General features: G+C 41.8%; 1 protein-coding gene across 3 annotated transcripts in view; it reads right to left on the reverse strand.

Moving 5' to 3' along the window:
• The window catches only part of col4a2 (collagen, type IV, alpha 2), a 58,411-nt gene that overhangs the window by 15,921 nt on the left and 29,298 nt on the right, over positions 1-13,192 (reverse strand). For all 3 annotated transcript variants that reach the window (XM_079170084.1, XM_079170082.1, XM_079170083.1), the window contains exons 5-12: positions 2,109-2,243; positions 1,979-2,023; positions 1,755-1,871; positions 1,585-1,653; positions 1,427-1,462; positions 1,230-1,283; positions 1,002-1,037; positions 827-868 (exon numbers count right to left, since the gene is read on the reverse strand). In XM_079170084.1, coding sequence (XP_079026210.1) covers positions 827-868; positions 1,002-1,037; positions 1,230-1,283; positions 1,427-1,462; positions 1,585-1,653; positions 1,755-1,871; positions 1,979-2,023; positions 2,109-2,243 — 534 coding nt within the window. The remainder of the gene's footprint in view (positions 1-826; positions 869-1,001; positions 1,038-1,229; positions 1,284-1,426; positions 1,463-1,584; positions 1,654-1,754; positions 1,872-1,978; positions 2,024-2,108; positions 2,244-13,192) is intronic.

Consider the following 13,192-nt stretch of genomic DNA (forward strand, 5'->3'; position numbering starts at 1 on the left):
CGCTGTGACTGACATTCTGATATATGACATTATTAGATTGTTAATGCTGATGCTGGTCATTTACAGCTAAGCCCCCAATTGATTTTATCTTTAAAATGTAATTATAATCTAATCTATTTATCATTAGGTTGTCATCCACTTTACCAATGTTTAAAAGTCATTTAAAAACCTATTTATTTTCCCTGGCCTTTAACCTTTCATTTTAACATGGCGCTTTTGTGTGATTTGTGTCAGTTGGTCTTGATTTTAATGTTACTTACTGCTATTAATCCAGTCCTTGTTTGTACGACTGTGTATCTATTGTATGTGCAGCACTTTGGGCAACTTTTGTTGTATTTTAAAATGTGCTATATAAATACATTTTGATTGATTGATTTGTTTTTTCAATGAAAAATCATAACATGAAAAAACTCAGTGTGCTGTCAGATCAATGTCGTGGAGTAAAAAGTGCAATATTTGTCACTGAAATATAGTGGAGGAGAAGTAGCCAGTGTTGGACAGGCTACTTTGCTTGCTACCAATGACCTCCCACTTGAAGAAGTTGAGTTTATCCGCGTCTTCAAATTGTTCGTACGCGTCTAAAGTAAAGTAAAATGATATCAAAACTGCACTTAAGCATAGTAGTTCAGTAAATATACTTCAATCATTGCATGGGAAAGTAAAGATGAAGAGCTCAAGCTGAAGTGGATCAGATGACGAAATGAATTCAGGATGTTCTCTGCAGCAACAGCAAACCATTTTGTTGTCATGGCATTTGCTTTAAAGAAATACATGTAGACTTGACTGATAGATATTAGCAATGAACAATACAAACACGGTCACTCACTGGCTCTCCTCTAAATCCCTTCAGCACATTGGTCATGTTGCCCTGCCCAGAAAAACAAAACAACACATTGAAGTTGCGTTCCTAAAGTGAAATTCCTGTTTGATAAGATTTCATGCAGTATTAATACATCACGTTTGGATTATATTACATTAAATATATATCATTGTTGCCTTACCTTTGGTCCACGGGGACCGGGAGGCCCAGGGGGACCCTAGAAGAAGACACAAACAGGATCCTAATATGCACTTTTCATCATGATAGATCGAGCTTTACAAACTAAAATAAAAATGAACATTTAAATGCACACACACACACACACACACACACACACACACACACACACACACACACACACACACACACACACACACACACACACACACACACACACACACACACACACCTTCGGTCCTGGTAGGCCCCTGGTACCCTGCCATCCTGGGTTTCCTTGAGGCCCCTGACAAAAATCAAATAAAAAGGCAGTAGAAGAGAAAGATTGCAACAACAGACATTTTAGTTGTGCCAAAATGAAAGGTATAAACCATTGTTTGATCATGTCTCAAACAAAAAGCATCGAATAGTTTGAATAATGTGTCTTACAAATATTCCGTTGAACCCTGGTGTGCCTGGGTCTCCCTGTGGAGGGATGGTCAGAGATTCATGAGGTTAATATGATATATATACATATATCATTTTGTTACAGCAATATCAAGTCACTTATGAAAAAGCCAGTTGTGGTGTTCACTCCTCTTCCTCACCCTGAAGCGCTTCATGTACACGCTCATCTCCAGAGAGTCTCCCTTCTGTCCCTTCCAGCCTGGTTGTCCCTGAGGGATGAAAACAAAAAGAGAGTCATTGATGGTCACGGAGAGGAAATCAAACACGATGTATTATATAAATCACTATCCGAGTGTGGAGTTGTACTTACAGGAAAACCAGGTGAGCCGTTAAAGCCGTGTTGCCCCGGGAACCCTGATTCTCCCTGTGTCCCGTTACAGCCGTCTGCACCTGGCTTCCCCCTCTGCCCAGCTTGTCCTGGGTGGCCCTGCAGAGCGAACGTCAATTCAGAACAGAACAGAACAGTACGAACTCATCGCAGAATCAATACAGTGAGCTGCTCTGGCATTCATCCAGACTGCTGGACAGACTTACAGGAATGCCATCGCTTCCAGCAAACCCAGGAACGCCGGTCATTCCCTGCGGAGCGACAAGAACCACAAATTAAACAAGAGAACAAACAAGAGTGTTTGACAATTGGATTAAAAAGAGAAGGATATTTTACCACAGTGCCTTTAGGACCTATGATGCCACTACGGCCATGGTCACCTTTCTGCCCCTTCGGTCCTTCGATCCCATGATCACCTCGTCTCCCCGAAGGCCCCTGGGGGCCCTGAGCACCAAGAGCCCCAGGGAGACCCTGAGATTGGAGAGGTAGAAAAAAAATGTCAACTTCATCTCAAGGATGCAATACACCAAATAAACTGAATCAATTGTCCATTGATCTCTATTCATCAATGATGTCATTGGTGTTAGGAGAGTAAACCTACCTGTTAAAAGATAGAGAAGAGAAGATTTGAAAAGTGTTTTCAACACAACGAAAGAATCGCAACAATGCAACAAGAAGTACGACAAACCATCAGTTCAATTTATTTCTCATATTTTTCGGCTAATTCTCTCCCCATCTATACATTTCTGTTTGTACTTTCCGGTTGCATCACAAGGGGGAGACAGACACCTTTGTTTCTAGTGAAATCCTCTCCTTCAGCACTGCACGCTCTCTACACCCATCCAGTGGTCAAACAGCATAAATGTCGCTGTCAGCTGAAAGATACAAACTGACTGCCAGACTCAGGTATATCAAAGTCAACAAAGCAATGCAACTAAATACATAAATGTGAACAAACAGAAACATCTCAAGAATACATTTTTAAGTCACAGAATTATTTTCATTTTCATTTTGTTGATGAGCAGAATGAGCGAACTTCATACACTCTTCTTTTAGATATTCTTGTTTTTAGAATCAGCTTGGATAGTGGTAACAGATTAATACACATACTGAATTTATTTCCCCCCTTTTTCTTTTCTTGCACACAACTGAAAGATCATTTAAGACCCAAAAACCACACATGTCATTCCAAGACATGCCAGATAGAGCAGTGAGAAGATGAAGTTCAGGTAGACAACGCCAGACTGTGCTGTCAAATATCTCCTCGATGAAAAAAGACACTCACATTGGCCAAGCGAGCTTGAAAGGCAAAGCAAAGGGCTGTTTAAAGAAAGAGATTGCTGACTTTTTGAAACTACAGACAGCCCCCTAATCTGCAAGCTAAATATACCAATTTGATTATGATACTCAGAGTGATGAAAGAGAGAAGACAGGGACGCAGATAGGAAGCAGGAAAAAATGTGAGTCTGGCTGTGGTGGAAGTATGTTTCTGTTCTCCAAACCAGACCTCATTTTAAATATCTAATTTGTGTCTCCTAATAGATAGATAGATTTGTGATGTGTCTGCAGACGTAAAGTGCGTGTCCTCTCTTCACCTACGTCACCAGAATCGCTCCTGCATGTTGACAAGGAAAACAGGGATATAGAAACAAACACACGCCACGAAAGTGTAATGAATATTGAGGAGGTGGTCAGTGCCGTTGGGGTGTGTGTGACGACAAGGAGCTTCAACCAAAAGATCAGGTGCAACAGGTGCCTCAAACACAGACACATACAGTATATCTCAGTGTTGTGGGCGTCATTTACATCTGCGGGGGACTGGACACGGCCAGCGGAGAGGCTCAAGGGGTGCTGACATTATACAAGGGATGGAGGGATGGAAACAGAATAATATAATATATGCTTTTACAAGTGTTGAGAGTGAAGATACCATGGGAATTGGGCGTGTTTGCATGGTCTCGGAGTGATGAACTCTTTGGGGGCCTCACAGTGTTCCTGTGAGAACCAACAAACAGAGTGATGTCGTTTTTTCCCCAGACACAAAAATGCTCAGCGCCTTGTTAAATGAAGCTAGAGCCAAAGGGTCTCGAAGGAATTAATAAAACTGCAGGGAGCCTAAACAATGTCAGACAACAATTCAAACAAGCTCACAGACAAATCAGATGCAAATAGCGAGAGATAAAGCCTCAATTGAACTCGTTGCTAGCTGTGTGTGCAGTACAGTGCAGGGTGTGTGTGTGTGTGTGTGTGTGTGTGTGTGTGTGTGTGTGGTGGTCAGAGCTTTGTCTATGGGTGGCTTTTTGAAACAGGAGGTGTGTGTTTTGTCTTCAATCTCGGCTCTGCAGCTGTTGCTTAAAGAGCAGACAACAGTCCTGTCAAAACAACTCCAACCTCGCCTAAATAATGGGCAGCATGTCATACAGTGTGTGCTCTGAATTCTTCCATAATTTACAGATGAGAACTGCTGAAGGACTGGACTGACTATCCGGTCACGATACGTTAACGTCAATGTAACTTGCCCACATTGGCGGTGGTAGCAGAGCCTTAAGCACTACAGAGTTTTTTATAGATAACCGAGATATGTGTGCCATTCGGCATGCAGTGTTTTTGAAAATAATTGAAGACAACATACTCAGAATAAGTCATTTGCATCTTGCTTGCAAAGATTATAGATGCGATTTAAAGCTAGGGTTGGTAATTTTGAGAAGCTAGCGAGGGTACGCTAGATTTAAAAAAAAATGATCCATCCGAAAAACCAAGTCCACTGTTTCCAACTCTTTTCCAAAGAAAGTGAAACTAGCAGCACCAGCTCCAAAAGTTGCTAAATCCAGCAAGAAAGTTGCCAAATCAGCAACACTGACAGCACGTCCCTCCAGGCCTCCCTCCAAAGCCACTCACTCCCAAATGATGATTATGAACGTCAACAACGAGCATGGCTACTGTTAGTACTCAGAACTGTCAAAAGCTATCAGCTTGTGGAAGACTACGGTGTCGAGCAATGAGTGAGCGGGCAGAATGCGAGCAGGCAGACAGGTAGCCTGTCCACTCATTATATTTGGTGCTGAATGAAATGACTGGACAGGCTTATTACAGTCCTGCGACGGCCACAGACACCAGATTGTTTTGTCAGAGCTTTGGATACATTAATTGCTGTCAGGTTGAAATGAGAAGTTCAACAAAAATATTTTTGAAGATTATAAATACTACATTCAAAGTTCAGATATGAAAATAAACTAACATTTGTTCCTTTGCTATGACGTGTTTGTTTTTTATTGTTATGGTGGAAAAATGCGCCTCAGGCACATGAGGGCAGGTGAACTCTACCAATACACACTTCCAGTTGTAAATCATTTATCCTAATAAAGAGGAAATGAATCAAGCCGACTAATTTTCTGAAGATAAATGCTTCTGTCAAAGTAATAAATTGCTATTATTCACATAAATGAAGTAAAACATAATAACAGCGGGGAGAAGCGGAGTGAGTTGTAATTGATGTGTATATGTGTGTGTGTGTGTGTGTGTAAGTCCATAAGAGATCCCTGTCTGAAGCACTCGCATGGTACACTGGTCTTTATCTTTCTGCATGGCTTAAACAGAGAGCTGATTAATAGCAGTCTCCTTTCAAAGCTGATAACAGGGGAGATGTTTTTAAATGCATATTTGCGTGTGTGTGTGTGTGTGTGTGTGTGTGTGTACTTGCAACACAGATTGTAAGCACACATTCAAGGGGAAGCTACGAAAAATGGAGGACACATTGCCATAAAAAATGGAAACAGCCAAGTGTACAAAGCTCAACCCAAAACGAGAGTGAATCTGAGGCCTTCACCCGTTGATGAGCACCGAGGAGAAAGGGACAACTTCGTATGTTGTGTTTATAAACCACAACTGACAAATAATACTCATTCTGCCTTTAAAAATACTAGTAGTTCCTTATAGTTTAATAATAAATGTTACCAACTGTATATGGCAAAATAATAGGCTTATGTAACACATGGACTTGGTTCCAGCCCCATGATGGCAGGGCTTCTGGCTAGAGCCCATAAAATACAGCGCGTTATTGGGTGGGAAGCCAGTGAGGGATCATGTTCGTATCAACCAGCAAATCATGAAACATCTTTCAATATAATGTAGTCCAGTTCAACACCACTGCAAACTACAACCTAAATAATACACATGAGTGTAATTATTACCACTCTGACAGAGTCAAGGATTATCTTTTTAGAGGTAGAATTTATCGCTGAGCTGTAAAAGTATATATTATACTATAAATACATCTAAATCAAACCGACCCTGTTTCAACAGCCTACTGTATTGTTCCATTAGCACTCTGAGTGTTCATCATTTCACTTTGCCTCATTTCTCTCCTGAGCTAAATCTCTCTCCAGTCCTCCCTGCTCCTTAATTACCAGTCCTCCACAGCTTCGCTTCCTTCATACCTCCATACTCCCCATTCTTATCTGCTCCCACTACTTCCACTCAGCATTTCCTCCTCTCTCCAAATTCTTGACTGCTCTCACATCCCCTTGCATCTCTTCTTACCCTCCTTTCTTTCTGCCTGTATTCTTTCCTCTCTCCTCTGTGGAGAGTGACCTACAAATCAGCCAGCTACAGACTACGTGGGGAGAGAGATGACAAAACAGCATTGTGGGGAGGAATAAATTGTCATCTAGACCCTAAACAAACATAAAAATAATGTGATACAGCAGGGATTAACATATTGTAGAAACCACAAGACTCGTTGAGAAAGATAAGGCGTTTTTTAACAGCGAAGTGTAGTAAACTTCTGAGCCTGTGTAAAAAGAGAACCGGAAATCTAGATCAGAGGAAGTTGAGGGCTCTTCATATGTCTTGGATTCACTGAAGGACACTGAACACACACACATACATGCGTGTCTGTATAGGTCTGAGTTCCTCTCTGTCTTTGAAGGCCGGTCATGACTTTACCAGATCATGAAACTCAGGAGACACGTGCTGCCCTCTGACATTTCTCTGTAACTGTAGCTCCTTGTATTTCTCTTTCTGTCACAGTCAGCTCATGTCATACCTTCAGCCTGATGTCTCGTGAGCTTCATAATGGGATACGACGAGCCATCAATCAGCAGTTAAATCTACTGAGGTCACTGGGGGAATGAGAAGGAAATCGAGGCAGGCAGAGGGTAGGCAATCATCTCCATGAGTTTTGAGGTATTTTAGATGGTCAAGTCAAGTCAGTTTCATCAGTCAACATATGACATCTTCTGTCCTCGATTTGGAAGGAAAAACCCAACAAAGTTCCAGCTTCTCAGCTGTGAGGCTTTGTTGCTTTTCTTTGTCTTACATCGTAGTAAATTGGTAATTTTACAGATTAGGACATTGGTTGGACAAAACAAACTTTTAGAAAACCTCAACTTGGGCTTTAGTAAATTGTAACAGGGATTTTTCAATTGTTTCAATTTAAAGAGAAAATAATTGCACAAAGCGTCTTTATCCCAATACGGTTAATACAGCATAAAAATGCAATTATATTTTAAACCATGAAAGCAAGCGTCCACTGAGTGTGTGTGTGAGTGTGTGTTAATATGACGGGGTTAGGTTAGACCGAGAGCTGTGAGCTCACAGCAGTGAAACAGGCTCCAGACAGCAGTCTCTGATGTGGTAAGAAGTTGAGCATTTTAGAAGGTAACTTTTCACACTGTTGATTATACAGTCCTAGAATTTAAATGGCTTTTAGGGATGTATTCCATGGTTAAAATTATAGTCAGTGATAGTCACTTCCCTTTATAAGATACATTTAAGGTCTCAGCCCTTGACAAACAGGCACACCGCTGTTGTGGACTAAAATGATCACACGTCCTACAGTCAGATTAATAAATTAGAGGGACTAAAAGACAGACAGACAGGTGAACGAGAAGTGTGTGCGTCAGGAGGAAATAACAACAGACTGAAATAACATGATTAAACCACACAGGGAAGTGGGAATCAACTGCTTCTAACTACAGAGGAAGGAAGGAATTTCTGTCTGTCTGTCTGTCTGTTATGTGTATATGTCGGCATGACTTTTGCATATCTCGAGAACCGTTTATCCGATCTCTTTCACACTTGCCGGCTGTATTGTTGAATTTGGACATGCGACCCGTGCAATATTAATAAACTTTGAGATTCTTCTTTTGTCATTGGTGATGTTCTGACATTGTTGAATGAGAAATGGAGGGAAACAATATTGAAGCTGTCTGTGGGCTCCCACAGTACAATTGTACCTCATATTTGTACAGAGACTGGACAAAACTTGATGTATCTAAATGTATGTGTACAAACCATTGACTGTCTATGGTACAAACAATAACATCGAGTGCGGACCTGACAAAGCAGGTCTGTCATTTCAGCATGGGGGGGGGGGGGGCAAGCCATCGTCCTGCTTCAAGTGGACACATGCTAAGAACGGCTTCGCTACTAACGGATACAGCACCACTTAAGACAAAGAGTGACTCTTAATGTGCACGATACACTAGAACTATTAAGACACAGACTATAGAGGAATGATTGTAAAAGAGCAATAAAACACCAGCCCTTCCCATCCAGATCTGCCAACCGGTGTCTGCTTCTTATTCACTTCACACCTCATTTGAGAGGCATAAAACACACACACACACACACTCAACATGAAAACACACAAGCTAAGTGAACAACCTGACCTGGGTTAAGGTGTGGGATGATGGGATGCTGATAGTGAAACAATTTATTTCTGCAACAAGGCAGAAACAATAGCAGACATACAGCAGATGCATTTAAGTCGTAACACTTTAAGTCGTTTCTTGCTATTCCTAGCTCTATCACTGCAATCATTTTTTTGTCTGTTCCAAGGATTAACCCCTTCTTTCATATATCATGCCCGTCATTGACAACGAAGGGTCCATCATTTGCAGCTGTAGGAATGTGTGAGGAGGATTTCGGACAGTCTCCTCCAGCTAAACCTGACATGTGAGAATCCAGCATGAGGAGAGAGCTGGTGCCCACTGGATAGCAGAGGTTCACAGGCAAAACATCTCAACCAAACAATACATTGCATGTGTTCACTAATCTAATAAGATCCAGAGATGCAGGTGTGAGAGAGCTATTTTCCTTTCTCGCAGTCTCTTTGACAGACACACACGATTAAATGGGCAGTACATCTAGTCAATGCACACATCGTATTTTCTCATGTACTAGTGGTATCAAGCTATGAGGATCTTCATGAGAAGTTTTGAGCGATCTGTCTTCACAGTTTTTAACGGGACTATTTCCAGAGAAGTTCCGATAAAAAAATCGGTGGATTTTAAATAATAAAATATATATATATATATCTAAATAAAAATGAAACAAATGCAATCTGCATGGCTGGATGGCTCTAATTTAGCTTGAAATGATGTATTTCTTTGTAATTTGGTTGAAATCACCCTTTACAGAGAAATTCTTGATGTTGCTGACCTCAAGTAGTTTAACATCTCCTCTTGTTGCAGTGATGTGTAAGTGTACTATAGGGTCTGTCAGTACACCATGACATCACAAACAGCAGTAATACACTGCCTTTCAGGCTGATACTGTATTGAGTTAATTCTTAAATGTTGATCATTTTGGGATATGTAGAATATATCAATGTTGTTTTTTCATTTTGCCTCACCCTAAAATCATTTTTCCCATTACACATGCTTCAGTCTGGACGTGTGCATGGCTTCCTACCAGTTGTATTTCTAAGTTGACACATTTCCACTTCATCGAATTACTTCTGCAAACAAGTGCCTTCATAATGTCTGACCTCTATCAAGAAATCTCTGAGAAAACCCCTCCTCTTCGTATTGTATAAAATGCAGTAACCATAATCTCTCTCTCTGTGCTCTCCCTGTGTGTACGTGGGTGTGTTTGCATTTCTCATTCCTAAATCACAGACCTATTAAAAGTTCCCCCATCTGACACCATAAATTGTATCTGGACCCAGACTGTCCCCTGGGGTGGACGGTTTGGGAACGACCCGCTAAGAACAGGATGGGAACACGCAGTCCAGTGCACAAACCTCTGACCTCAGAGAGGAATAAAATAAATCAATAAACAACTGGCCGGAAGCTCCCTCTGTTATTCCATCTGTCTGTCCAGATAAACTGGGACATTTCGTAATTTTTTACACACGACATGGAAAGAGTTAGTAATTGAAAGACAAAGAGAGTCAACAGAGATCAGAGATACGATAAATCACAGAAAAACAGATGACATGATGATGTTCTTTGGCATCGACAAGGAAGAAGGCTCAACTATTCCCCAAATATTTTGAATGTGCCAGCTTGGATTAAGCATACTCTGTCTTCTACGTGTTGTCTTGTCTTGTTGAAGCTCTAGCATGAGGAAGATATTAAACATTCAGTACATACCTGAACAGAAAACTATTTTTGTTGCTGCTGTTCCTCCTGATACAAATTCGAAAAATGCACCACTGTTTATGTTTTGTTTTGTTATTCTTGTGTTGCAAATGGGCTACAACTGCATGGAGACCGTTGTGCATCCCTGTGTTGCATCCTGACAATAAAAGATCCTTGAATATTGCCTATTTTACAAACATTCACTCACATATAAACCATGCTTCCAGCAGTTCCGTGTCTCTTTTTGGGTGTTCAATTCTACATTCACCCTGTTGCAAACAATGTAAATACCTAAAACCTTAGATGGCTTCTTCTCCAAATGCTTGTATTTACTGCGTATCAGAAATAACACTGGATACTTAACAGAAAGGGCTGTGGTGAGGGGAGACTGATGCTATGCACGCATTATCCTCTGATGTCATCAATGTGGGACATGCCACTGACAGTCACATACTTCCACAGAATCATCTGCAGACCAGAGTGGGTGCACTTACATTCACACAACACCCACTCATGTAACTGTAACATCATGGTGAGTGTCTCTGTGAGCTGCTTACAATATGTGATGTTGAGGTATGCTTGCAAGTAACAAAAAAGGGGTTCAGTGGGAAAAAGCCTGCTGTCTTTGAGACTGACGAGACGTGATATTTGAACAAATGGACTGGTTTGTCCATACCAAACGACTGGGGGAAAAAAAAGATAGCTAATAAAAATATAGAAAGAAGCTCAAATCTCTCATCTCACACATGGCCAACCGCTGCATGAGGAAAGCTCCAAAAGGTGTCAAACGTAGCTTTCCCAATTCCGAAGGTGTTTCATCTACGAGACAAGCACTTAGTTTGAAGCTTATTGACGTCGTTATTCACTTGACAGCAGCGGCTGTCCAGCAGTTCTGAACTGAATCTGCTTCCTGAATATTACACGGAGGAAATAAGAGAAAGAATTGATCAAGAACGAAGGGAAGGCACGAGGGAAGTAAAGTTGAAAAGAACAAATGAAGGAAGGAAAGGCGGTGTGAAAACAGTAGGTGGAAGGGGAGATGTTAAAGAATGATTTCAGAAAAGAAGAAAGGAATAAAAGAAAAAAGAAATGAATGAACGTAAGGAAAGAAGAATGTATCAAGGAAGACGAGAGAAGATGTAGAATATAAGGAAAGTAGAGCAGAAAGAAATGAAGGAAACAAGAATTACAGCACGTCAATGTCTGCTTCCTCTCTGACTCCCACAATCAGGATCAGACACTTAAGTGGATTCGGTCCTTCTGCTCTGCGACCCAGCTCACATGTTTTTCTTGGATACATTTTTCTTGCACTCATTTCCTGAAGAACAGCATCCCCTTCTACACGATGCCCAGGGGGGAAAATGGAGCTCAGCCTCCCTGGAGGGGGATCAGGGGTTAGGGGAGAGGCTTCAGGGTCTTCGCTTGGAGGACGAAGAGGGTCCTCAACTGGATGCCCTGAGGAGGACTCGGGCCGAATAAATAAACATCTGTAGATGCTGTTTACATATCTATTAGAGTGTGTTTAGATCTCCTGGCTCAAGTCAGGTCAGCTTTCCGAGTCCCCGGTTGGAAGAAAATGTCCGACTTCCTTGAAGACCGTGGTGGATCAGAGCAGGTATATAATGATATGCTGAGAGTTACAGAAAAAGCGAGGAAGCCATGCAGGCTACAGGCGAAAAACAGCCACATATGAAAAACAGCATCCAATGAAGGATTATCCATGAGAAAGTTGAAATGCTTTGTTGCCATGGAGACAAACCTCCAGCCAGATTTGTGAAAAGAATATTTGAACCCTCATCATCTCCGCTGGTGCAACAGTTCCTCTGACTCATCCGCTTGAAGTTTCTCACGTTCACAGAGAGAGAGAGAGAGAGAGAGAGAGAGATGAAGTAGAGGGGTAAAAACAGACGACATGCAGACAAACACCAGTCACTTCTTGTCCCTTGCGTTGTTTCCCATGGAGGTCTGCTGCTCTTTGTTTAGCCACTCGGCACAGAGTGGTTTGGCTGCTTTGAGACCAGTTTATATTAGAATTAATGTGTTTAGACGTCGAGCTAATATCTGCATACACTCTCACCGAGCACGTGCACATGCACGTGCCAGAAATCTGACAGCATCCAGACCAAAGATAGAGTGAGAGCCGCTAAGGCCAGTGGTTGGACTAAAGTGTGTGTGAGAGAGATGGAGTTGTTGGAGATCAATTATCGAGAGCGGGGGGAGGTGGGGGGGATCCCAGGCTGAGAACAGAACATCTTGGACCTCCAGCTATATCCCAGGGGTCTCAGGGGCTCGACACCTGTGCCATTGCCTCACGTTAGAGGAATGGGACGTCTCAAGTCTGTGGTCCAAGCACATGTGTGTCTAAACAGGACACAGCTGCAGCCTGTGTGTGTGTGTGTGTGTGTGTGTGTGTGTGGGTATGTGTGAGAAAGTGCGAGAACTGGCCGGTCTCGAATGAGGTGTTGGCCTCACCTCAGAGGACAACCACCTGTGTGCCTGTATCGTGTGTCTGAGTGTATGTCTGCATGTAATGAAGTCCATCATGAGTGTGTTGCCTCTATAGTCCCACGGTTACATTCATCACTGTGATTATAATGCCATTACAGCTTCCATACAGTGGATCGCCCAGGGCGCAGTGACCGCCTGTTTCTAAACGTCCACCAAGGAGAACTCCATTTCCCCAACAAAGCAGTTCTCTGACGTTACACATCGCACCCAAGGGCACGGAGGTATGTATATTGACTTGGAGGGTAACAGTCTGAGAGGCCACAGGAGCGACGATGAAGCGTGAGAAAGTTGTTTTATATTAATTTTTTGTAATTTTCATTCGTATCTGTTGTAATTAATGTATTCTTTTTGTATTGATAATTGATTAATCACACTTGATTTATCTCCAGCCTATGTAGTATGAGGTTGTGCTGCCTTTCTTTCATTTATAGAATTGTAAAATGAATGTCTTTGTGTCAAACAGGCAATTTAATGATGTCTGAAAACCGGGTATTTTTCAGACTCAACAATTAGTTGAATAAATGAGACGAGACTTCGGCTGTTTTC

Source organism: Pholis gunnellus, assembly GCF_910591455.1.
Source record: "Pholis gunnellus genome assembly, chromosome: 12".
NCBI classification, from domain to species: domain Eukaryota; kingdom Metazoa; phylum Chordata; class Actinopteri; order Perciformes; family Pholidae; genus Pholis; species Pholis gunnellus.